Raw genomic sequence first — 27344 nt, forward strand, 5'->3', positions numbered from 1 at the left:
CAAGGTGGAGCCCAGGAAGGTTTCAACTATAGGTATTTCTTTTTTTAATTTTTCCTCTCGTGTGGCGTCCTTAAGTTTTAGATCCCCTTGAATTTTTACATTTAACTTAATAATGATCTCTCCAAACGGATAAACGGGGTAGATTTCACAAAAAACATGGAGGTGGGCCCCACCTAGCATCCTTGCGCAGGAAATCCGCGTCCGGTCACCAGCTAAACCGCGTCCGCTTCGAACGTTCCAGCACACAAACCTAATCACCTTATTAAGCGTGAATTTCTATGTGGCCCACCTATGATCAACGAAGGCGGTTGTGCAGGAGAAATCGATTGCGGATTTTAGAGGAGCCAAAGTTCGTCATGATTGCCGTCCATCGGCCGTTTTTTTGGACGGACTAGATCTTGCACGCGTGTGGCCCAACTCCCACGAAAGGGCATTTTGTGTATCTTTCCTATCTCCCCAAATGCATAAAACCCCCTTCGAAGCTGCAAAATCCAATCCTTTTCGCTCTTTTCCGCTCGTCTTCTCTCTCCAAAAGAATTCAAGAGAAAATCTCACATTGGCCCTCTCGCGATCTCCGCCAAGCAGGTTTGCATTATTATTAATTTTTTTAAAGGATGCCTTAGGCCCCGTTTGTTAAATCGGAAGTCTAAAGATAGAATCTGAAACCTAAACCCTGAATGTAAGATCTAAAGCCTAATCTGAAATCTGAAGTAAAAAAACTTATTTGACAATTATGGCTGGAGTCTATATATTAAGTACTGAATCTGGAACAAACTGTTTCTTAACAAACATCTAAAATATGTTAATTTGACACATTTGCCCATTTTTCTCGTTTGGAAATATTTTACATTATAAAGAAATTATTTTTTATTAAATGAAAATAAAATTATTATATTTAATATAAATAAACTAAAATACTTAATAAAAAACTAAAATATCATCACGAGGCCCTCAATTCCTCTCGGTGGGAAGATTACCATTGTGTGTTGTATAGGATTGAACACCATCAACAACAAAACCTTCAAATAAGACCCACCTTATATTTATATGCTATCCAAACCGTTTACAAAGTCATTCCCAATTAGATGAAGTGAAAACATATTGATCCAAAACTTTTGTGAGCTATTTAAGTTTATTTTCCATCCAATTTGTTCATAAGGTCACAAATACTTATATGAAGAGGAAAAAAAATCATATTGATCCAAAACTTTTGGGAGCCCAAAAAAGGGTTCAATGGTAGACGTTTAATCTCCCAGTGCTTTTTGCAGCTTATTTTTTGTCTCAAGCTTTAATACGAGCTCACCAAATGGATGGATGGTTTGGATATAACACATACCTCATGATGGGACCCACAGAATTTGCTGACATCAATACACCAGCTATATAGCCGGTGTACATCACATCAACTAATCCGCATCCTACTTGGACGCGGATTAGCTACTAACAGGTTGAATAGCGAGATTCGCTACCGAAGTGACGTCATCAAGTTCCATGGGCCCACTATGATGTATGTGCTTTATCTACATCGTTCATCTATTTGGAGGTTTAATTTTAGAGCATGAGTTAAAGAATGAGGCAGATCCAAATATGTAGTTGACCCCACCACAAAAAACAAATAGTGGCGAGATTGATACCTACCATTAAAACCTTTCTAAGGCTCACCGTGATTTTTATTTGAAATCCAATCTGTCCAGACATGAAAGAAGGGAAAAAACAAATATCAGCTTAATCAAAAACTTTTGTGGCCTATTTAAGTTTTTAATGGTGGGCGTCACTCTCCTTACTGTTTTCTTCGGTGAGGTCCACTGGAGCTTTGGATTTGACTCATTCTTTGGATCTTTACATAAAATTATATTTCCAAATGGATGGACGGCGTGGATACAACAAATACATCATGATGGGGCCTACATAACTTGGTGACATAACTTCAGTAAGCGAGTTCGCTACTTAACCTGTCAGTATCCAATCCGCATCCGCGGAAACAGATTGGCTACTCCCTTGCTACCAGCCAATGGCTGATGGTCGGTGCTATGTGGGCCCCACCATGATGTATGTGTTTCATCCATGCTATCCATCTATGTTTCTAGATCATTTTATGGTATGAGACAAAAAATGAGGTATATCCCAATCTCAAGTGGATCACATTGCAAGAAAACAGTGTTGAATGAACATCGACCATTAAAAACTTTTTGGGGGCCATAAAAGTTTTGGATCAAGCTAATCTTTGTTTTTTCTACTCATCTAGGTCTATATGACCTAATCAACAGATTGAATGTTAAATAAACGGTATATTGGGCCTTACCCGAACTTTTCGATACTCGAGCATCGAAAGTTCTCAAGCGTTACCATAAGATTCAACGTAATATATATGTGTGCACGATACCAATTCAATTATCCTAGCTTTACATCCTTGCCCTGACACAAACCTAACCGTCGGGAATGATCTCCATTCATAGATAACATCCTCTGACTGTTGATCATGTGATTTGATATATGTACATTCCTTCGACTAAATCGGTAAATAATTCTTTATCTATATTGATTTAGATTATGTTCTTTTCTAAGAATTACTCAGAAATGACATAACTATATGGAACCATTAGATTTTCCAAAATGCACAGGTCAACAATAATTACGAAAATGCCATTAACTTATCGGATCAAAATTCTGATCCGTCTATCTTGTCAAGCCATATGAATATGCTTAATCCATCATTAGAATTACAATTTAAGAAACCTACACGTGTGAAAAAGTCATTCGAATTACGGTATACATGTCCTATCCCTAATCACTCCAGCAACTCGCTTTATAATCATCCATTTACGAAACTGGCCGTACATCCACCTACATACATGGTCAAAGTGCTAACCATCAAATTCTCTTATTTTCAACAAGCCATCTAACCGTCCATCATGATTGGAGCTGTCAAATGGGCCACATAAATATTGTGGTGAACTGATCATCATGTAGATCTCAGGGTATAAGCCTAAGCCACTTGGTGACTCGTCAATTAAATATGTACAAACATTATTATAAATTAAGGAGTGTGTTGGTCATTTAAAAGGGCATCTTGGACATACTTGTGAGATCGAGACCAAAATAGATTGATAGAAAGAGCACGAAAAATGATGAATACCCAACAAATTTCAAGATATTTGGACAGCGTATTTCGACATAATAGGTATCATATGGGCTGGTTGAGAAATAGATGGCGAGATTGTAAATAGTCAATGCCATTACATGTCAACGTTGATGTTCGATTGGATAGTATGGCCCACCTGATCAACAGATCTATCTCATTTTTAGACCCTTATCCTAAAAGGGCGTGTTAAACGCAATAAACGGATCGGATCAAACAACTATGAATAATAAAGTGAACTCTACACAAAAGAATCCAATTTACGTTAAATTTCAAATTCTCATAGCAGGCTAGGTACGTCTCTCTTGAGCGAGGTTTAACGCTTGAACACACTATACGGCCTACTTAATAACCAAATGAGCTGGCGAAACAGATGGACGACGTGGATGCATAATGCACACGTAAAGGCAGGCCCCATGGTCAGGGCCGCACCTAATCCGCATTCCACTGGTTTTTTACAAATCAGATTGTATCCTGCAAATCAGATGCACCATAATGTACCAAAAATATGACCAGAATCAAATTGATTCCTAGCCGTCCATCTATTTTTTGCACCTATCTCACTAGACGACCTAATCCAGTAGACCGGCTGGCGGAATTTGGATCTCTCACACGTATGACATTCGACACGTGCGATGGGGTAGGGAGGACCAACACGCGTGTAGGGTTAGAAAACGTCCTGCATCAAATTCTTTTTCTAACGTGCATGATTTGATGTAGTGCACCCTACCTGAGGGAAGGTACACGTGTCATCCCTCGAGATACATGGTTCACACGTCGGAGATCGGAGCAATTCATCACGTAGCATATACTGTAAACATGCTGTGGACCAAAAATTAATGTTGGTCCGCCAAATGGGCGGTCATATATATATTAAAAAAAAAGAGTCTGTTTTTGATGCACGGGATGTTCACTACATGCTTACTAACTAATGAATGGGCCAGATCTCTGATACGTGTCCTGTTACCCCGGTCTGTGACACGTGTTCTGGCCCCCTCGTCGAATCACGACGCTTTCATTGCCACCGGCGCACTATAGTACTTCCATGCGCGTTCTGCTGATGTGTACCAAGCTGATTGCAGACAGGGCTCCACAAAATCTCTGTCGTTCAGGAATATCTGATCTCAGTGCAGCGAAAACTAAAATTCCAAACGCGTCTCATATCGCAAATGGATCTTCCGGAAGTCAATCACAAATGGACCCCACCTATTTCGAAACAACCATCCCATATAGCAATCTCCCGCACGCGGTAATAGAGGCGGTGAAAGCGTTGCAGCAAAGGATTCATCCCATCTTCTGCCTCTGATGTGGGCCGTCCTATCGTCGGATCTACCCCAGATTTTAGTTCACGGCACAACGTCACCCCGCAAAGCTGATGAACGGAGTGGATTTCTAATCGAACATCACATTGGACCTCACAATATGCTGCAAAAGACCCTGCGTCCGAATGAGGAAGAAGATGCGCGTTGCCGTCTTTCACTCCAACACAGTTACGCCGGGCGGAAAAGACGCTTCTCAAAAACCTTCCGATAAAACCCATCCAGATCATCGATTCCAGGGGTCAGAGATCGTCGGACAACAAATCCAGAACGTCCAGGGGAGCGGATTTGACGAATCAGGGCCATAATTCAAATCCCCACTAAAATAGAGCATGACACAAGCAAAGAAGACCGGAAGTTAGTGCTGGTCACGGTGATTTAGTCTGGTCGATCAGGACCGTTGCTCAATGGCCATCTAGGGACTGCAACAAAAAGATGAAACCAAAACTATCAATGGTCGTCCGCATTCCACTCTAGGCTAGAATCTGCCGCACACCACTATTCCCCGCGCAAGTAGAGTTGCGTAAGATGAATCCAGAAACACAGAATCAAATATAAAAACCCATCTCCAGGTCGTGTGGAAATCCCAACAGAATAGAGAGAGATTAAGAGATTGAAGCCGGTGGAGAAAGAGGAAGGCCGGTCCAGGCTCTACCAATGGGTTAGACCTTTCCCTTTTTCTTGTTTTTTTTTTTTTTTTTTTCTTTCATCCTTTTCCTTCTTAAGGTTTCCCATGCAGTAGGGCCATCACCCCCAACCGAGTCAACTCGGTGGTGGGATGGACCTAGGCATAGTAAATCATGGGGCGCTATGCACCACTTGAATAATTTAAATCTAATATCTTTTGATGTATCAAACCTGATTAAAAGCTCAATTTAAAAGAAGGCGAATTAGATTAGGACCTGACCGTAGGAAATATTGCTAAAGGATCAATAGGCTAAGGTGAGGTTTTTTCCTTTATCACATGCAATTTATTTAATCATATTCTTTACCTGTTTTCCTTTCAAGGCATGACACTGTTTCAATTTCCGTTTAAATTCCCTTATGAATTGTTCCCATAGATACTCACATTTATTTTATGTCTCCTACACGCAAATATCGTGTCGGTCATCCCACCTCTAATAGTCATTATAACTCTATGGACGTAATGCGTTACGGGTAGCTGCCCTCTTGGTCGGTACGTAATTTCATGGGTTGGTTGGTGTGGTGCACAATTGATGTATGTAAATCACAAATGCAGTGTTACATCAACTTTCGGGATTGGATGTCGCAAATAGTCGCTCCATGAACACATCGTGTTACGTAAATCCCTCAACTGCGTGTTGTACCGCCTTGAGGTGTTCGCGTAAAGCCACGTTAACGTTGGACGCGCCGGCGAATATCCGTATAATGAAAGTGCGGGTCGAGCCAGATATAATAAATTGCCTTCCATAATGTGACTATGACTGTTGAGTGTGATGGATCACACATATTTTGCTAGGCATGCATCCCATGTAGGACCCTATGCATATTGATACCCTTATATAGGTGGAGTATGAGGAGTATGAATGCCCTTTTATCCTTATGATTCATGCATTTTTTTAGAAATCCTTTATCTGTTTTTTCTTGTTTGTTCTTGTAATGATTTGGCTATTCTATGTTTTGTTTTGAAGTATCGATGCAATTGGAAAAAAAAAAAACCCAATTTCTGGGTCTTGGTAATTAGATAGTTATTTCTGTAATTTGTTTGAAGATGAAAGACTTTAATATATATATATATATATATATATATATATATATATATATATATATATATATATATATATATATATATATAATTGTTTGTGTTATGGTAGAAATGTTTTCTTCGTTTCCTTTTCTTGCGAAATTTTGGCAATTCTATGCTTTGTTTGTACATATCAAAGCAATTGAAAGAAAACCCAATTGTCGAATTTTGGTAAGTAGATGGTTAGTTAGAGGATGAATTGGTTTTTATGGTAGATTTCAACATGAAAATTGTTTTTTTTTTCCCCAAAGATATCAATTCATCCCAAGTTTTCACACAAGAAATACCTTATTTCCTTCAATATTTTCTTTGTCAGTTTGGTTTTAATTCAGAGCACTTGAATTTTGCAGGTTTATTTGTTTCCATCAAAATGTCTTCTTTGAGTGCAATAGCACCAGTGCTTCCCATTTCCCCCAAGAGGCCTATAGGTACATGAATACTTGTTATTGGATTTTATTATTATTATTATTATTATTATTATTATTATTATTATTATTTATATAAATCATGATATATTAATTAAAGGATAATAAATGGGATTTATCATCCTCAAGGAAGGACAAGTGGGGCTGCTTGAGGCTCCAATTAGCTAACATGTTATCCAAGCATTGGATCTTTTTCAATGTGAAAATTTTAAAGGCACCCCTAAGGCCAAAAAGCAAATACATGATCTCCTGAGGCAACCCATCCTCTATGCTCTCTCTCTTGTTAACCTTAAAAATGTCACTAATATAATCAACATCATTAATCACTCTCCCCTTGTGACTATAACTTTACATGCAATCATAGCTTTATCTATCTCACCAATGGAACCTACATAAGAGAGTTAATCAACCCTCCTTGAGTGAGTACAACAATAGAAATTGAATATGTAGCAAACTACTGCACGGATGTATAAAACTGAGTATCCTTTTGAAACAATAGATTTAGGTAGAAAATTCCATAATGGATGCCGTGTCAATATCAAAACAATAAATTCACAAGCTGCACAGACCTAAGGGAAAGAAGTGTAAGATTCAGTAACTACTATGAAACATGTGGCAGTGTTCGAAATATCAGTCTCGTGTTATGTATTGCATCCCTGGGATATAGATACTGTATCGGTTAACGCACGGGATATATCGGGTAATCTATCGCACTTTTTGGGAAATATGGGGAACATTGGGAAAATGGTTGAATTGTTTAATGAAACGTCAGAGATTATTAAAAAAGACCTTAATACACACTTTTAAATCATAATATCTCAAAAAAGACGTGCACATAATATGTTTCGTTTGTATAGGGGTCCTAATCTATGCACTGTTTGATTGAACTAATGCAACTATATTTAAATTAAATGCATAATATTTAGATTGTACATGATGATCATTTCGTCAAACACTCCTAAATATTTTGAAATTAGTCTCAATTGACAACTGGTTGAACGAAAATTTTGGAAAAAAATATTTTATTAAAATTTTATTAATTTTTAGTTAAAAATGATTTTTATTTTTCAAAAATTGACAATTACTTTACAAATCAGTAGATCAGCCCTCATACATTCTTCATTTCATGTTTGGAGTGCAACACTGCAAGTCATTTGGGAGAAATTGGAAAATTTTCAAATTTTCCTCAAATCGGACCACCTACATTAAAGTTTCGAAATTAGAGTGCATGTGATGATCATTTCATCACATACTCCTAAATACTTCAAAATTTGTCTTAATTGACAATTGGTTGAAGGAAAATTTTGAAAAAAACATGGAGAACATGAAGAACCAATGGTATCGAAATCAAAGCTCCAACTATATGATTTTTCATGCAAAACATGAAGAGCCAATGGATTTATAACTGTTTGACACTGATTTAACATAATTTCAACAAAAAAAAAGAGGGATCGGAAATTGAAAATGCTCACTGGATCGAACATGTGGGATATATCGGCACTATCTGTGCGTTTCGTATCGCACAAGTGGGATACCAGATATATCGTGGGATAAATCAGCTGATATTTGAAACATTGACGTGTGGAAGCAAATTTCTTGCTGAACGGATAGATGGGTAATATCTAGAAACTGAGGTTGCACGCGATTCTTAATCAAAAGCATTACACGAGCTGAAGAACTTGTCAAGGCATCTCAACACAAAAATATTCAAGGTGGTCTCGTCACTGAATTTGAAGGATCTCTCCAAAAACTGTCCAATCTTAGGAACATAAAAAAAATGTTAGGGTTTTATCAAGTGTCTATCATAGGAATTCCATGTCTATCCATCCATATGTAGGACTGATTCAAATAAAACCTTTCTTATCAAGGATAAATTAGACTCCAAATAACAATATATAAACCAATCACTAACTACTATTGCCTAAGACTCATTTTTATAAAACAGAAACTTAGGCAAGTAGGCAACAAGTAATTATATTTTTCCCCCAACCTCCTTTGGCTACTGCTGGCTGTTAAGTTCGTAAACTAACTTAACTTGGATGAGAACTGATCACATACAGCCAGTAAGTACATTAACTAGCCGCCCTGCCCCCGCCATATCTTTACTGCCGACATGTCACTTGTGTAATACATCCGTGTGATGCAAATGCTAGGCTCTGGCACGACGATCACTTGGCACAAAAATCAGGCCGGTCCTCGTATCAGTTTGGTCAGACTGTTGGTTGTTCATCATTGATTACAAAGGCTTGGTCCACCTGATGAGAAGACCAGCCTGGTTCTTGCACCAGGTGATCTTCATTGTGGGGCCTACTGCATGATACAAATTTCTCCGAAAGTCGCATGTTGGATGGAAAGACAATTGGACTGAAACGTGCTAATTTAGCTTACTAAAACTGCTGATTATGGAACCAACCCAAAAGCATGGACTGTATGGTCCGACTTCATCGACTGTCTAGTCCCAAAGTTTGGTCACGATTTGAGGGGTCCAATTAATTGGACAAGTTGTGGTCCCCAGTTTGGACTGCATCTCCATAAGAGATGCCACTAAATTGGTGCAAACTAGGGGGCCAATAATCAAATCAGTCCTCTAATTTGTGTATTACTTCTAACATAATTCCAAATTTCCACTAAAAAGACAGCAGTGGAGAATGGGATAGTGAAACAAGAGTCAGGAGATTATCTCTATAATAGGGTAAAAGCACTCGTAATAAGAGAAAACCATTGTCTCAAGAAGACAGCACCCTACTGAATCCCATCCCTTGATTTCTACTCTGTCTTTGCCCTTGATCATTCGTAAAATAGCTCTATTTAAGTCCCTACATGTGTCTTTTTTGTTATTCAAGTACTTGAAAATTTGTCTAGTTGAGTTTGTAAAAATAACTAGTCACTGCAATGTGTTGGCATAGTGCATGCTTCCTTTTCTGGAAATGAGGGGACTGGTCACTGCACACTGATGTTGATGGGCATAGCTAATGCTTTGCTTGTTGCATGGACAGCGCCCCTGAGCTGCATTAGAAATCCTCTTGAGGGAGTGTTGTCCCGAGCGATTTTTTTTTTTTTTTTTGAAAGGTATTGTTATCGTGAGTTTTGCCATCTAGTTTTAATTGATGATGTCATGCAAGGGTAAAATCTAGCCCCAAATGGTCCTTTTTTGTATTAGAGAACGGATATTTGATGCCGCAGAAAGGCCCTATAAAGATGCCAAACTAAATGAAAATGAATGACCCCAATGAGACGTCCCTAAGAAGGGTATGGTGGATACCCTCTAGCCAACCTTCCAGATGTGACAAATGACATCAACCATGTCAAATGACACCACACAAGCAATGCTAGACTCAGACCATGTGGCCCACTGCCACCTTTCGTACACACGCAAAGCCAAGACAACATTAAATGGCGTAGAACTTCTCTAGGGAGATGAGGTAGGGAGGGAGGGTAAAGATTTCTCTTCCAAGGGCTTGTATTTTTATTGAAATGGGTAGAAACTCTGTATTTTTGGATAGATTTCTCTTCCAAGGGCTTGTTTGAATTCGTTGAAATTGGAAAGATGTCTAGGAAAATTGGAAAAAAATGACATTTTGCTGCTTTTTTTTTTTTTTTTTTCCCCCCCTACTAAATTCTCCATGGAAATTCACCTCATTTTCCATCTTTGTTGTTTGGAAGCTTGCAAAGTTTCCACAAATTTTATGACACAGTATTCATACCGATAAATATCCTCACCACAGATATGACAACTTGGTTAGGATTGACTAATAGCATGCCCCCATGGTTAAAACTATCCAACAATGGGCCCCATGTGAAAATGCACATGGTTAGGATTGATTAATGGTGTGCCCCATGCAAGGTATTCAATAATTGTAATGATTGCCATAACAGTCAGTCTTATGGCTGTTACGGCTCAGTAATGGTCAAAATTTATTCTAAAGGAAAATGTATCCGTTCCATATCAGCCTGTTATGGTCTGTAACGGCTGTTAATGGCTTGTTGTGGGCCATTCTTCTTCTTCTTCTTTTCCTTTCAGAATGAGTGTTACGACTCCATATCACATAATGGGTTCCACCGTTACTGTTACGGTGGTTTCGCAACCATTTTTGAATATCATGGCCCCATGTGGAAGTAAAAGTGGTTCATGGTTAAGATCATGTAATTATGCCCAATGTGGAAATACACATGGTTAGGATCGAGTAATGATGGGCCCCATGTGGAAATTCACATGGTAGTAACTTAGGATTGACTAACAACAGGCCCCACATTGTTAAGGTCATCTAATGATGGGCCCATGTGGAAATATACATGGTTAGGATCAATAAACAATGGGCCCCATGTGGAAATTCACATGTAGGAACTTAGGATTGACTAACAATGGGCCCCATGTGGAAATTCACATGTAGGAACTTAGGATTGACTAACAATGGGCCCCAGATGGTTAAGGTCATCTAATGATTGTCCCATGTGGAAATATACGTGGTTAGGATCAGTAAACAATGGGCCCAAATGGAAATACACGTGGTTAGGATCAAGTAATGATTCTCCCCCAAGTAGAATTCTATATGGTTAGGATCAACTAACGATGCGCCCAATGTGGAAATACAATGGTTAGGATCAGTTCACAATGGGTTACATGTGGAAATACACATGCGGAAATACACAACTAATGATGCCTTTTATTACAAGGATATGGATTTTTCTTCAGCACAAGGAAATTATTTTTCTAAGGTTTTAGAAAAGGAAATTGAAAAGATGAAATTGGGTGATTTTCCTCTTAAAAAGGGAATCTTGGAAATTTAATTTCCACAGATAAAAAAGGCAGAAATAACACTTCCACTTTTCAATTTCAATGAATCCAAACAGACCTTAGCGGATGTTTGCCTAGAAAAAAGAGTGTATGAGTTTGGTTTTATCATCAAAGGTCAGGTTTGATGCAAATGTGAATGGTTAGTGGGCAACAATAATCATCATGACATACTGTACTATTTTCTTAACAAGCGAAGGTGAGCTGATTGCACATCCACCCTTACCTGTGTTCAAGGTTCAAAATGTTGGCCAGTGCATGTATATAATATTGATAGATGTGTATAGGTATCTTTAGAAAATGATACTGATGCATTTATTTTATAATTGACTTGGAGAGAGAGGTTCAGACCATGACCACTGCTAAGAAAGCCAGAGGTCTTTTCCAATGTTATATATATATATATATAAAGCACAACACCGATACAAAATCATTATCGAATCACAAATCGTAATAGGGGTTGAATAGTACGAATCGCAAATCACAAGATTTTTTTAACACTATCATGACATGCTATTACTTCAAAATTAAATGATTCTTCTTTGTCTTTCATAAAATTTTTCTTAAAAAGCATACAAGGATGCTTTATTAATTATGTTCTTGTTACCTTTCTTAAATGTAGAATTGCTTTGGAAAAGTGGCATTTGATTCTGCAGACTGATGCAGAATGATATTTGAATTTCTAACCCTCATTACACAATACATAAGTCGGCAAATGATTGCAAACATCCACACAAACATTCTAGTTAAGTCATACATCAATTTGGTGTTTTGACCTTCTTTTTTTTTGGGTGTGTTTTAACCAGTTAAGAAGTAAGAAATCATAAAAATAAAAAATAAAAAATGATAAAATAAGCTCTAGGATTTAACATTGAAGAGAATATATATAGTTTTTATCTCTTGTAAAGAACAAAATAAAATAATTTAACTTCTCTAAATGATTTTTTTTTTTCGAAAGTTTTTTTTTTTTTTTTTAAAATATCTAAATGATTTTTAAAGCCCCCACCAATTTAAAAACATAAAATGAAAGCCAACCAAAGCTTAAAATAGAAGAAAACAAGTATAATTTGAATTGTAAATTAGTATTCGAATCATAAATCGTTCTATTCAAATCATAAAATCATAGGATATATATGAAAAGGGATTCAAAGGTGGGATTTAAATCGTTTTGCTTTAGATTCAACTCAAATTGTAAATCATGAATCATAAATCGTAGGATTTTGACAACACTGCCTATATGTATCGATTTTGCGGCCTGCCGATACATGCTCCTAGATATTTTGAGCCTTGGCCATGACATTGCTGACATATGGTTTTCCGCTTGCCAATGAAGCTGTAGGTGTAGCTTGACACTCGCATAGGGTTTTGCTTTCCATTTGTGGGCCTTGATTAAACAGTATTTTTGATCTCTCACTTAAAATGCGGTATCATCTGAGTACAGGCAAAGAAGAAATTCAACATAGAGGGAGGATTCGGCTTATTGAATGTGGTCTGGCAGTACCCAGCATACAATCCCAACCATTTCGGTGTGGAAACTTGGTTTCACGTGCTCGTCGGCCACCTTCCTCCGTGGTGGTTTGCGCTGCTGCTTTTGTAAGTCCCTTCCCTTCTCTTCTTTCGCAAGTCATAGGTACCAATTTCATTTTGATAAGACCATTATGGATTTCTGTTGGGCTTGGGCCTGGATATATTCACAGGTATGGGCCAAAGGCAACTGGACACAACCCATTGAGACCATTGATATTGATGTTTTGTTTGCCTGAACCTGCATATTGTTTGACTCTTAACATTTTCTTCATGTGGTTTTCAGCCCATGATGCCTAGATGCTATCCATTAGGATAAATACAACTCACATTTTCCAAACACGTGGACACAAGGTATCCACTATCCTATAAATAGCATGAGACATTAGAATCTTAGTCAAACCATCCATGCGTACTGAAGATGTAACTTGCTTTGGCCGCAAGGCTGCGATGTTTTCCATGATTCCTGAATATTACAATGTTTTACCTTCGACTCCAAGCTAGACGTACAAACATTGTTGGATTATGCAGAAATGGCAACTGAATCTTGCAGGTGCTACACATGACTAAAGTCACCCAATGCTAGGTGGGAAAACCTTGAGAAATATTACAATATTTCTGACAAAGAAAAGAAATATTACAATATTTCCATGCAACAGAATGCGTCCTTAGTCATGGAAATATCCAAGATATTAATAGAGGAGCATCTGGCTTTATCCAATATTCAGGTCCATGCCACTATCCAACAGGTTCTTTGGCCATGTATATAGGTCCATTTCAGTATCTGGCATGTATCCCAGGGTCCATTTCAGTATCTGGCAATATAGGTGTACCATATGTCCAAACTATGCTCTCTTTTTAAAAATTTTTATTTTATTTTATTTTATTTTAAAGAGAACCAAAATTTTATTGAGAAACCGCCAAAGCGGAACATAATACAAGAGCTAAGCGAAAAAACGATGAAGAAAGATTGGCGTTAGCAGCTGATTTAACATAAAAGCCCAGTCCGAGACAGCAAATCTGACTGAACATATGATTTCCTCGATAGAAAGAAACTTGTTTTCAAAACAGCGCTTGTTATGAGCCCTCCAAATGAACCAAAGAATCCCCATTGCCACAAGCCTCCAAATTGCCTTCCATGCCTTAACCTCCATGCCTCTGTGCCATAAGAACTGATCGATCGATTACGGCATGACCATTGAGACATGGAAAGTACTGATAAAATTATCGCATATTTTTCGAACAAAGGAGCAATGGATGAAGAGATGGTCAATAGATTATGCATCCCTCATGCACATCAAATAGATGTTAGGAAGAATGAGAGCTTTCCTTTGAAGGTTATCAATGGTCAGGATTCTTTTCCTATTGACAAGCCGCACGAAAGTGGCAATCCTCAGAGGAGTGCCATAGGACCACTAAAGGTGTGGGAAGGAGAAGGATGAGGGCAGTGAAGAGATCAATTTGTAGAAGGAATGCATGGAGAATAGACTTGAAGAATAGACTTCCCAAACCAACAAATCTTCATCTTGAATGGAGGGCATATGAAGCTTCAAATGGTCGAGAAGTTTGAGGAGATCTTCCACTTCAACGTTCGAGAGGCTACGCCTGCAAAGAGGAGCCCAAACTATGGACTCATCCATGAATGAAAAACAACGATCCACTCTAATGAAGATATTAGAGGCAAGATGGGCCAAATATGAAAATAAGTCCTGTAAAGGGCTATCCCTACACCAAGTGTCAATCTATAGGCGAATGAGATTTCCCTTTCCTAATGCGAAGGAAGTTCTTGAACGAAAGATTTGCTTGGTGGCGACGATAGCCTTCCGAACATAAGATGCACGATATAAAGGTGAAGATTTTATGCCCCATCCGCCTAGCTGAGAGCCATACTTGAGAGAAAGAATTATGCAGGACCGATACATGAACTAAGTAACATGTGAGATCAAATAACCGAATTAAGATATTTAACAAAAAAACACAAACGTCACTATATTCATCACAAATATCATGAAAATAAAAGGAAAATCATGCATAATCCTGACCTAAGCTACCAACATCGTAACACAAGATCATTAAATAAAAAAGAAACTAGGATTTAATGGATGTAGAGACATCCAATTAACATAGGATATAGTCTATTTCAAAATAGAAAACCTAATACAACCTAGGGTGAAAATTAAAGTTTGAATAATTTGGGAAAATAGGAAAATTATGAAATTTAGGTTTATGGTTAAGGTTTCAAGGATGGAAGAAAGGGGTTTTGATAATGATGGTGGGAAACCCAAAAGGGGTAGGTGGGATTCACACGTGTGGCCGCACGGTCACATGTGTGGCGTGGGAGGATGGATTTAGGTTGGTTATGATTTGGATTGTGGATAGGTATGGGAAAGTTGGATTTGGGAGAAGACGAAGATTTGAGATTGAAGAATTAAGAATTTGAAGAAAATACCTGGATGGAGAAGAAAAGAGAAGATGGTGTGGGGATAGATGGAGACCTCGCACCTCCGTTGATGAAGATTAGGCTCGTACCAATCTTCCTTCCAAATCGCATGTAAGTATCTTTAAATCCCATGAAGATGGGAGAAGAAAGCAATAATTAATTTTTTTTTTAATCACAAAATTTAACGTGAGAGGTCACCCCCCCCCCCCCCCCTTTATAGATCAAGAAGTTTCAAAAATTACAAAAATCCCCCTATCTTGTGAATTTTAACGAAAATAGCCCTAATCTAAATAAAAAAAAACTAAAACACTCATAATATATACAAATATAAAATAAGAAAAAACTAAATCCTAAAATATGATACAGTCTAAAACTGATATAAACAATCAACGATCAATGGCCCGATCATGTGATCCATGCAATCCAATGGCCCAATCGTCACATCCCTCTGATCCAATAGTCTGGATCACTCCATAAAGTAGCTCATGTGCATCTTTCTAGTGTGGGGTCTTCCAGATTCTCGGACATGCACATGAGGTCTTCAGCACGATCACAGATACTTGCCTAACTATAGGGAAATCGGCATGGCCCGCCTCCTCTCTGATATGTACGTAAGGGTGTACGTGACGTGATGTCCTCATCAGAGAAGCTCCCTCCACATTCGATCTGATTCTGAATTGAATCTCCAATGCCACTTTCCAAGAAGAGCGATGTTCATGAGGTCCAATCTTCTCAGGCTTGCTCCTCCCTCAACAATCAGCTTACACACTTCATCCCATTTAAGCAAGCTGAATTTCTGAAGTCTGTCCAACACAGACTTTGGACATTTGAAGAGGGGGCATGAAATATGTGGGCATATTGGAAAAAGGCCGATTTGATAAGAGTCGGATGGCTTCCCAAGGAAAGGTAGTGATGCTTCCACGTAAACAATTTTTGTTCGATTCTCTTAATGACCTTATCTTAAAGATGTTTTGCAAGTTTTTCTATGCAAGGGGGCAGCCCGAGATATGAGGATGGAAAGATCCCCTTTTGTATCTGAAAACATTAGCTAGCTGTTAAAGGGCCTTGCAAGAGAGATGAATTCCAAGCATCTCACTTTTGGAGATATTGATGCTAAGGCCCGACACCGCTTCAAAGCAAACCACAACTTTCCGAAGATTATTGATTGAAGTGAAATTGCGTCATAAAAAGGAGTGTATTGTCCTCATATTGGAGATGGCTAACTTGCATCTCCGTTTCAGCCACCTCGAAACCATGGATTAGGCCTGTCTCCTCTGCCTTATAGAGCATCCTACTAAAATCTTGTCCAATGACCACGAAGGGGTAAGAAGATAAAGGGTCTCCTTGCCTGATATCACAAGAAGACTTGACAAAGCGAAATAAAGGCCCATTAAGCAAAATAGAAAAGAAAGGAGATTGGATACAAGATTGAATCCAACCATGCCATTTAGCTTCACAACTAATTATTTCGAGCATATAATCCAAGAATCTCCAATCTACATGATCATAAACCTTCTCTATGTCTAGCTTGTAAACAATAACGCCTTTTCCTTGCTTATGCCTGGAGTCAATGCATTCGTGAGCTATAAGAATGGTGTTAAGGTTCTGCCTTCCTGCCATGAAAGCTCCTTGATTCTTTGAGATCACTGAAGACAAAACCTTTTTGAATCTAGAGGCGGGGACTTTGGCAAGGATCTTTTAAGGACCCCCCATTTGGCCTATAGGCCTAAAATCTTTCACGATCTCCACGCCTTCAGTCTTTGGAATAAGGACAACAAAGGTAGTTCCTAGCTCTTTAGAAAGGCGACCTTTAGCATAGAATTCGTGAAAGAAATCCATAACATCGGCTCTAAGCAAAGACCAAAAAATCTGATAAAAAGATATTGAGAAATCGTTGGGCCCAGGAGCCTTATCCCCACACATCGAGTCAAGAATGGATTCAAATTCTTCCTCCGAAAATGGCTTTTCAATCGAATCTGCTTCTACAGCCGAGAGGCGAGGAAAAGATAGGTTATTCAGCCTTTGTCCCCAATTCTAACAATAATCATCATAATTGAGAAAATCATAAAGGAAACATGCAATGGAGCGGGCCATCACTACAACCATGGAGTATGGAATTCAATTACTACTTAGGTTGGATCCGGCGAGGATGAGACCTCCCGATCTTGCATGGTCACACCCAATCGATCAATGAAGATCACTAGTCCGAAGAACCAAGAAGTTTCTGATTAGGGATTTGAGAATTTGGGGATTTAGGGTTTAGATTGGTTCTCAAGATTTTGATCGAAGAGGAATTAGCCAAAACAAAAAAATAGAAGAAAGAAAGTTATTACCTTGAGGAAGTTGGAGAGGCACAAGAAGAAATTAGAAGAAGAAGATCAAGGGGAGAGAAGAAGCACCATTAGAGAGAAGAGAGGAAGGAGGCAACCAAAGGGTTTGCTTTTCATTCATCAATAGTTGAAATTCGTGTTTAGGGCTTTACCCCACTTAAATAAGCACATAAAGACATAAAATTACTAAAATACCCCTAGGATAAGCAAATAAAGATATAAGATTACTAAAAGACCGCTAACTAAGTCAAAAAACGTGCAAATAACATAAGTATGGGAAAGTTTGGGCGCTCGGTCCTCTTTCTCCAATCTTCCTTCACATGTGTCTTCCCTAAGTGGGGTCTTCTATATGTCCAATCACATGTGAAAGGTCTTCAGCTCCTCAATATTCGCCTATCCACAAGGACGGCACTTGTGGTTGGCGCTTTCTTCGTTGGTACACCTTGAATGCACCCGTGTCCGCATCAATTCCCTCGGGTGAGAAAAACTCGACCCCGACGAGTTGAAACTTTTGTAACGCTCAAGTAGATCTGGATCAATACCCTGCAATGCGTCGCCCGACAGCCACGTAGATTCAGACGATGGTTTGTTCTTCCACTTGACAAGATACCTTTGGAAACCCCCATCTCTCGTGGATACTATCTCGTCATCCAAGATTTCCTCAATTGCTTCTTTATGGGTAATGGGTGGAGGAGGGGTGGAAGGGGTTGGGTAGCCAACTCAGAAAAAGGCCATGAAAGGGATGATGTATCAACAATGGGAGTATGGGCACGGACTAGATCTTCCACATTAAAAGTTGGATTAATGCTCATTTCAGATGGAAGGTCAACCCGATACGCGTTGGACCCAACCTTTTGTAATATCTTGAATGGTCCAGCACTACGTGCTTGTAATTTCTTTGCAGATCCTTGAGAGAATCGCTCTGGCCTTATTCGCACCATTACATAGTCTCCTTCTTGAAATTCTTGCACTTTACGATGAGAATCAGCTAAAACTTTATAATCATCATTGCTCTTATTTAACCGTCTAATATGTGTATGCAAATCATGAATATGGCGTGCGAATGCATTGGCTGACTCAGAATTTGGGTAACAGGCATAGGTAAGAGATCTATGGGCATTCTAGGTTTATAACCACTTACAATTTCAAAAGGACTCAACCTTGTAGATCTATTAACTGACCCATTATAAGCAAGTTCATCAGTTGGTAAAATTAGGTCCCAAGTCTTAACATGTTCACCCACTAGACAACGTAGAAGATTTCCAAGGCTACGGTTTACCACTTCAGTTTGACCATCTGTTGTGGGTGGTAAGCAGTAGAAAATTGCAAATGAGTTCCCATAATGTGCCACAGTGTCTTCCAAAAATAGCTAGTAAATCGAACATCACGATCCGACACTATGGTTTTAGGTAACCCATGGAGACGCACCACACCATCAAAAAAAGACGAGCAACATCAGACGCATCTGACGTCTTCGAACATGGGAGGAAATGCGCCATTTTAGAAAAACGGTCCACAACGACAAAAACGGAATCGTGCTTTTTATAGTCTTGGGAAGCCCGAGCACGAAGTCCATACTAATGTCCTGCCACGGAGCATGTGGCACTGGCAATGGCGTGTACAACCCAAGATTTTGCTTTCTTTGCTTTGCCACCTGACATGTTCGACATTGCCCTAAAACTTTGGCTACGTCTCGCTTGAGGCTGGCAATATAAACGATCTTCCACGAGGGCAATGGTCTTATCACGACCAAAATGGCCACTATCCCTCCCGAATGAAGCTCCCAGGATGAGGAATTCACGAAGGGACATACGGGGAATACAAAGTCTGCCTCCCTTGAAAAGAAAGCCATCTTTAAGAACATATCCACCCATAATATCTGGTCACTAGAGAGCGACGTGTAAGTACCCCCAAAATCGGGACATATGGGGTATTCATCTTTCAGTTTGCTCAAATCCGACTACCTCTACACTCAAAGAGTTGAGCAACGCCACTCTCCTACTAAGGGCATCCGCCGGTTTGTTTTCAACCCCGGCCTTGTGTTTCAAAACAAACGAATATTCTTGAAGAAACGCTACCCACTTGGCATGCCTTGGGTTGAGTTTCTTCTGAGAATGCAAATATCTCAAAGCCTCATGGTCAGAAAACAAAACGAATTCTTGCGGTAGGAGGTAGTGTCGCCAATGTCTCATGGATTGCACTACCGCATAAAATTCTTTGTCGTAAGTGGAGTATTTTTGTTTTGCCTCATTCAGCTTCTCACTGAAATAGGCCATTGGGTGTCCTTCTTGACTCAACACTCCACCTATACTGACACCAGACGCATCGCACGCTACTACAAAGACTGTAGAAAAGTTAGGTAGACGCATGACAGGAGCTTCCACCATCTTGCCCTTAATTTCTTTAAAAGCCTTGACGGCGGCTTTAGACCACACGAACTCTCCCTTTTTCATGCACTCGGTAATGGAAGCCATGATCGTGCTAAAACCCCTAATGAACCGACGATAAAAAGTTGCTAGGCCGTGAAAACTTCGCACCTCATGAATGTTCCTTGGTTCTGGCCACTCAACTATGGCCCCGACTTTTTCAGGGTCTGCCCGCATCCCTTCAGATGACACTATAAATCCTAAGAACACAACTTGGTTAGACATGAATGCACATTTCTTAAGATTAGCGTACAACTTTTCCTTCCTAAGGACACTACAGACCTTCTTTAAATGTTCAAGGTGTGATTCCTTAGTGGTACTATAAATAAGAATATCGTCAAAGTACACCACTAGGAATTTTTCCATGAACGGCCTCAAAGCTTGGGTCATCACCCGCATGAAAGTACTGGGTGCGTTAGTCAAGCCGAAGGGCATGACCAACCACTCATACAACCCATCTTTCGTCTTAAACGCCGTCTTCCACTCATCTCCTGGGCGTATACGAATTTGGTGATATCCACTCTTGAGGTCTATCTTAGAGAATATAGTGGACCTGGCCATCATGTCAAGCATATCATCAAGTCTAGGTATAGGGAACCTATACTTGACAGTAATTTTGTTTATGGCACGGCTATCCACACACATGCGCCACGTGCCGTCTTTCTTTGGCGTCAACAATGCAGGCACGACACACGGGCTCATACTCTCTTGGATGAAACCCTTTTGCAGAAGCTCATCAACTTGCTTCTTCAACTCTGCATGCGCTGCAGGGTTCATCCTGTGGTGAGGAAGGTTCGGTAGAGTAGACCCTGGGACAAGATCAATGGCATGCTGTATGTCCCTCATAGGTGGCAACTCATTCGGTAAGTCTTCAGGAAATACATCACTGTATTCCTTCAGGACCGAGGTCACCTCACAGGGCAACTCTGATGGAACCTCAGGTGTAATTTCTCTAGCCACAAGGGCATACACCATAGAATCCTCCTTAGCCTCTTTTTCAAACTCTCTTACTGATTATATGTAAAGACTTAGGTTTGGATTTTCCCATTTCTCTAGGCTCACTTGCCTTCTCATCCTTCTTCTTTCCTAGTGTATTCTCAGGTGGCATGGGATTAAGTTTGATCTTTTTACCATTATACATAAAAGTACACGCATTCGAACGGCCAAAGATCGTGACATCATTATCGAATAGCCACGGTCTACCTAGGATAACATGTCCCACATCCATAGGTAAAACATCACACCACAGGGACTCTTTGTATGACCCAAACTCGATGGGGATTAGACATTGCTGGGTGACAGGTAGGGATGTCTTGTCAACCCAAGAAACTTTATACAGGTCTGGATGAGGTGTGGATTTCAGTTTTAAGCGATCTAAGGTGCTAGTGGAAATCACATTCTGACAACTTCCACTGTCCACTATCACCTTACAATTCTTTTCACCACACTTGGCAATAGTGTAGAAGATAGTGCTTCGACGCTAGTCAGCACTACTTCTAGACTGAGCTAACACACGCCTAACTACTGCAAGCGTTGCTTCTCCATCCACTTCTTCATCAGTAAGTCCTCCTTCAGGGTGATACTCTTCAACTTCATAATCACCCTGGTCATCTCCACCCTCGTGGGATTCGTCTATAACTAAGGCTCTCCCACGGCTCTTCGTAGGACACTGATTAGACATGTGGCCAAGGTTGCCACACTCATAGCACCTCACTTGGCTCATGTTACTAGGACCGGCACCAAGAACCCCTTTGCCCTTGTCCTCCCTAGGCTTAGGCGGAATGGTCGCCTGTGCCCTAGGTTGATTACCAATATTAGGTCTAGTTCCTTGGGAACTAGATCTAGTATTGGAGTCTCGGGACTCAAAACGACGAACGACAGGAGCCTTCAGATACTGCTCTAACTCCTGCACGACTTGATATGCTTCATCTAAGTCCGTTAAGGGCCGAGTGATAAGCTCGCGCTGAAGATCCGCACAAAGGCCCGTCTTAAAACGCGAGAGCGTTACTAGAGGGTCTTCTCGGATATCACATCGCATCACATACTCTTCAAATTTAGCGATGTAGTCAACAGCAGACATTGACCCTTGGCGTAAGGATTGCCATTGGTCAAGGAGCTTCTGACGGTATGAGAGAGGAAGGTACTTCTCCTTCAACTTCTCTTTCATCTCATACCAATGTGTGATAGGGGCTCTACCAACTCTCTCTACCCTACGCTCGGTGTTGGTCCATAATAGCTTCGCTTGACACACAAGCTTCATCTTAGCAAACCGCATTTGACGGTTTTCTCGACATGCCATACCACTCAAAGTAGTGGTCCATGTCAACAACCTAGTCAAGGAATGCCTTGGGATCCAAGCGTCCATCAAAACTCGGGCATCAACTCTCACACTCTTCATCGCACGCTCATCTGGATCATAACGGTCTTGATGACCACATGTGGCTCGTGCCTCTCGCACCACACCACGACCGTTACCACGATCTCTATCCTCACTACCACCACGTGTGGCAACACGTTCTTCAATGATTCCTTCCAATTGGGAGTGCGCATCTTCCCCTATAGCGGGGTTTTCCTTTTGGGACGCCTCTAGTTGCTCCACCTTAGTCATGGTGGTGGTAATTTGGTTCTCAAGGCGGGCAAACTCACGCCTTTGACTCGCTTCTAGGGCGGTTATCTTTTGTATCAATTGAGCAAGTTGCTCAGATAACTGCTCGTTATTCATGGTAGGTTGAAGTCCGAAACCTCTACCTCTTCTCGTGGGCATACAATGAAGACTTGAACCAAACTCTACCTAACTAGACTACTAGGTGTTATGACTTTCAAGATGAATGCGATGAATGCAAAACTACTATGAACTGACACAATTAAGTTGAAACAGGAAACAACTCAAATCTGAAAATTTTCCAGATTAGAAACTTTCTAAAATTGGAAAGTTTCGAAAATTGAAAACTTTCTAAACTTGAAACTTTCCCAAGTTAAACCTAAAAATCAAAACCCTAATTTGATAACTCGATCTAGACAAAAACCATGCAAGCCTAGGCTTTGATACCAAATTTGACGCAGGACGGCCCTAATTATGATGCATGCTCATGGAGATAATTAAACAGCGGAAATAAAAGGAATAAATGATCTAAAATTCTAACAATAATCATCATAACTGAGAAAATCATAAAGGAAACATGCAATGGAGCGGGCCATCACTACAACCATGGAGTATGGAATTCAATTACTACTTAGGTTGGATCCGGCGAGGGATGAGACCTCCCGATCTTGCATGGTCACACCCAATCGATCAATGAAGATCACTAGTCCGAAGAACCAAGAAGTTTCTCGGATTAGGGATTTGAGAATTTGGGGATTTAGGGTTTAGATTGGTTCTCAAGATTTTGATCGAAGAGGAATTAGCCAAAACAAAAAAAATAGAAGAAAGAAAGTTATTACCTTGAGGAAGTTGGAGAGGCACAAGAAGAAATTAGAAGAAGAAGATCAGGGGGAGAGAAGAAGCACCATTAGAGAGAAGAGAGGAAGGAGGCAACCAAAGGGTTTGCTTTTCATTCATCAATAGTTGAAATTCGTGTTTAGGGCTTTACCTCACTTAAATAAGCACATAAAGACATAAAATTACTAAAATACCCCTAGGATAAGCAAATAAAGATATAAGATTACTAAAAGACCGCTAACTAAGTCAAAAACGTACAAATAACATAAGTATGGGAAAGTTTGGGCGCTCGGTCCTCTTTCTCCAATCTTCCTTCACATGTGTCTTCCCTAAGTGGGGTCTTCTTCTATATGTTCAATCACATGTGAAAGGTCTTCAACTCCTCAATATTCGCCTATCCACAAGAACGGCACTTGTGGTTGGCGCTTTCTTCGTTGGTACACCTTGAATGCACCCGTGTCCGCATCACTTTTCAATCGAATCTGCTTCTACAGCCGAGAGGCGAGGAAAAGATAGGTTATTCAGCCTTTGTCCCCTCCAATGATCACAAGAGAACAAGGACTTGAAAAATCGGACAGCTGCATCACAAATTTGATTTTTTTTTTTCGTACCTCTAATGCTGTTGACAACCAACCAAGCTACTGATTTTGTTAACCCAGGTGCAACCACTAACCATACTAAGAAAGAATCGCATGTTTTTATCCCCATCCTTTAACCACAAGGCTCTAGAGCGCTGCCGCCATTTGATTTCCTCTTCTTTGGAAAGAGAGACATACTTTGCCTTCAAATCCGCTCTCTCAAGTCTGTCTACTTCCTACAAATCGCCCACTTCTTGGAGATCGAAATCATGAATTTTTGCCAAAATCAATTCAAGATCTGATACCCTTGTGCCTAAAACCTCTCACATGGGTAAAAGTGTCAGACTCGCTTAGAATCATATCACGCTGGATATTATTAAAATATTTTTGTAATTTATTTTAATTAATGTTTAATATTTAATCTCTGAGTATAAAGCATTTGGGTATAGCAGTGTGCATATCTAACAATGGAAATCATACCCTGCCCCCATTTCATTTCATATCCAATACATGCTCCACCATGGGATTTGAAGGAGATCCATGTGTTATAGGCACTGTTGCTGTCCAAAGTGAATTGCGTTAGAGGTCTTCACATGGGTTTGGTTTCTTTTTGCAGAATGCAAGATGTGGAGCAGTGCAAACCCAAACCTTTACTCGCCAGTCTTCAACAATCACCGTTGAACCCATTCAAGGTAACATCTATTCATTGCTAGTTTGTATGATTAGTGGCAATGCAGTAATTAAAGGCAAATTTTGTTGCAAAAATATCTCTTCATTTCTAGAGAACTAGCTGTTTTTATAAAATTCAGGTTGGAGCCTATCATCAACTTAGGACAATTTCCTAGGAAAAGCCAAAGAGTTTGGATTTTACCTGTAGCTTGACCAAACTGAGTCAACTTGGCAGATTTTCAAGTCAATCAGTGACTTCTTCCATATCGCTTGGCCCGTTTGGCCGGGTGGATTGGAAGGGATTGAATGGTATTAGGGTGGATGGCATCGATTTCTAGGTAATGATGGTGTTGTCAGTGGATTGTCTTGAGATCTATAGGATTGTTATATGCCTGGATTGCTATATCCAGTCTGTTTGGCACGCCCGGCCAATCCCGGGATTAAACCTTCCCATCCCTTCCAATCCCTCGAACCAAACACGTACCAAGCAAATTTGAACGGATTAGGGTGGATTGGATGGGATTTAAAGGTAATGATGGTGTTGTCAGTGGATTGTCTTAAGATCCATGGGATTGGGATCAGATCACCGACTCTGTTTAGCACGCCAGGCCAACCCGGGATTTAACTTCCAATACCATCCAATCCCTTCCAATCCGACCAGCCAAACGGGCCCTAGCTGTTTCCTATATTCCTGTCTTATTTTCTTGAAACCAGTTATTACTGGCTGGGATAATATAGTGTGAACTGGAGTTTTGCTAATCTGAGTCGTGTTGGTCTGCCACCACGTGGCATCATGGCACACATGCGATCCAGGCCATCCATCAGTAGGTTTCATCTTGTAACCTGGGCCCAAGAATCAAGCAGATCACAGGCCTCTGCACCCAAGAAGTCAAAATGCTAAAAAGACTTGGCCAAAGATGGTTGTCTTTATTCGATGTTTTCTTCTCTGTAAATCAGTTGCTTTCAAAGCATGCGTGTGCACCCACTAACAATTAGTCTTAGTGTGGAGTCTCATGAATCATTTTTTTTTCTTTCTGTGATTATGAATATTTTTATTTTGTATTATTCCCTTTTCTTTTTTGAAGGTTTGTTTTGTATTATTTTCATGGCAACAGAAACCATGTAATTTAATTTCATCTTGAGAAATGTTCCCATAACAGTGTATGTGAACATTCACATGCAAAGCTTCCTTCTTTCCTCTCAATGTTTCACTGAGTTGTGTATAACATCCAATCCATGCAAAAGGTGGGTCTCATTATAAAGATCACCTGGGGCAGTAACCAAGGTGATCCATTCATCAGGCAAGCTACACCATCAACATGAATAGATGGACGATGATTGACTCAATTGTACGAGTGTGGCCCACATAACAAGCAGATTGGTCTGATTCACCCTAGATGAGATCTTATGGTGCAGCATATCATATCATTTGCATGTTGTTCAGTAGAAATGAATCTTCTATGTGAACATCTCTTCCATGTTCTGGATGCGCCTTATGTGTTGGTTTTCAGGCAAGGAAAAGTCACCCGACCTTGATGATGGTGGAACCGGGTTCCCCCCACGTGATGATTGCGGTATCGGCGGCGGGCAAGGATGGTCAGGTGGTGGCTATGGATGGTCAGGTGGCGGCCATGGACGGTCAAGTGGCGGCCATGGATGGTCAGGTGGGTTCAACTTCTTTCTCCTGCTTGCTTTCCTCGGATTTCTCAAGGATCGAGAGAGCGAGGGGCCTTATAGGAATGAACGGAGGAGATGAGGAGCAAACAAACAGGAAGATGATAAACATTGATAGGGAAAATTGCTTCTGCTATATTGTTCTCTTTTTAATCCGAAAATATCAAATATATTCCTTTGATTCTGGTTTCCATGGAATAAAAAAGATTGAATTTCTCTGACCATAGCCGACGCACATGGAAATCCAGCAGGAAGAGAATAGTAAGGACTGTAGTCCTCTACTACACTTATTTCAAGCACTGCATAGGACACCCAAGCCCTGTGCTAGATAATCCACTCAGTCCGTCTGGTTGAATTTTGGTCTTTTTAAAAGAAAAGCTGGTCAAATATCCATGTCCCCGCAAACCCAGGCGGATTAGATATTGAACACTTCAGAGGCCTGAAGTGACACGCCAAAAGTTTGTTGCCTTACAATTAATGCTCTTTCCGTTGGAGCTATGTTAGTACAGGCACTCGACCACGGAAGGTTAAATACTTTTTTTTTTTTTTTTTACACACGTGCACACACCCCCACACACTCATGCTAGTGGAATTTCACCACATATGGGTACTCAACGCTTGACCAGGGGTTGAAACTCCTTAGAGTCTACCACCGGAGCAAGAGTAAGGACCCGGAAGGGTAAATGCTCTTTCCGTTGGACCATTATGTATGTATTGTATCCACACTGCCCGTCCATTTCGCGAGATCATTTTAGGGCATAATCCAAAGAGTGAGAAAGATCCAAATGTATGTGTTGTATCCACACCATCCATCCATTTGGAGA

At 40.1% G+C, this 27344-nt stretch overlaps 1 protein-coding gene across 2 annotated transcripts; it reads left to right on the top strand.

Annotated features, from left to right (window-relative positions):
• The first annotated feature begins 263 nt into the window (after window positions 1–263).
• LOC131239462 (protein FERTILITY RESTORER RF2, mitochondrial-like) lies at window positions 264–26744 on the top strand. Of its 2 annotated transcripts, XM_058237181.1 has the most exons (5): window positions 264–585; window positions 6574–6651; window positions 12882–13033; window positions 24794–24869; window positions 26358–26739. In XM_058237181.1, the coding sequence occupies exons 2-5, from the start codon at window positions 6594–6596 to the stop codon at window positions 26600–26602; spliced, it is 531 nt and encodes a 176-aa protein (XP_058093164.1). In that variant the 5' UTR covers window positions 264–585; window positions 6574–6593; the 3' UTR covers window positions 26603–26739. The 2 variants fall into 2 exon arrangements, with proteins under 2 accessions (XP_058093164.1, XP_058093163.1); XM_058237180.1 differs by lacking the exon at window positions 24794–24869 and having other exon boundaries at window positions 268–585; window positions 26358–26744.
• The last annotated feature ends 600 nt before the right edge of the window (window positions 26745–27344 follow it).

The sequence above is a fragment of the Magnolia sinica genome, chromosome 3 (genome assembly GCF_029962835.1).
Source record: "Magnolia sinica isolate HGM2019 chromosome 3, MsV1, whole genome shotgun sequence".
NCBI lineage: Eukaryota > Viridiplantae > Streptophyta > Magnoliopsida > Magnoliales > Magnoliaceae > Magnolia > Magnolia sinica.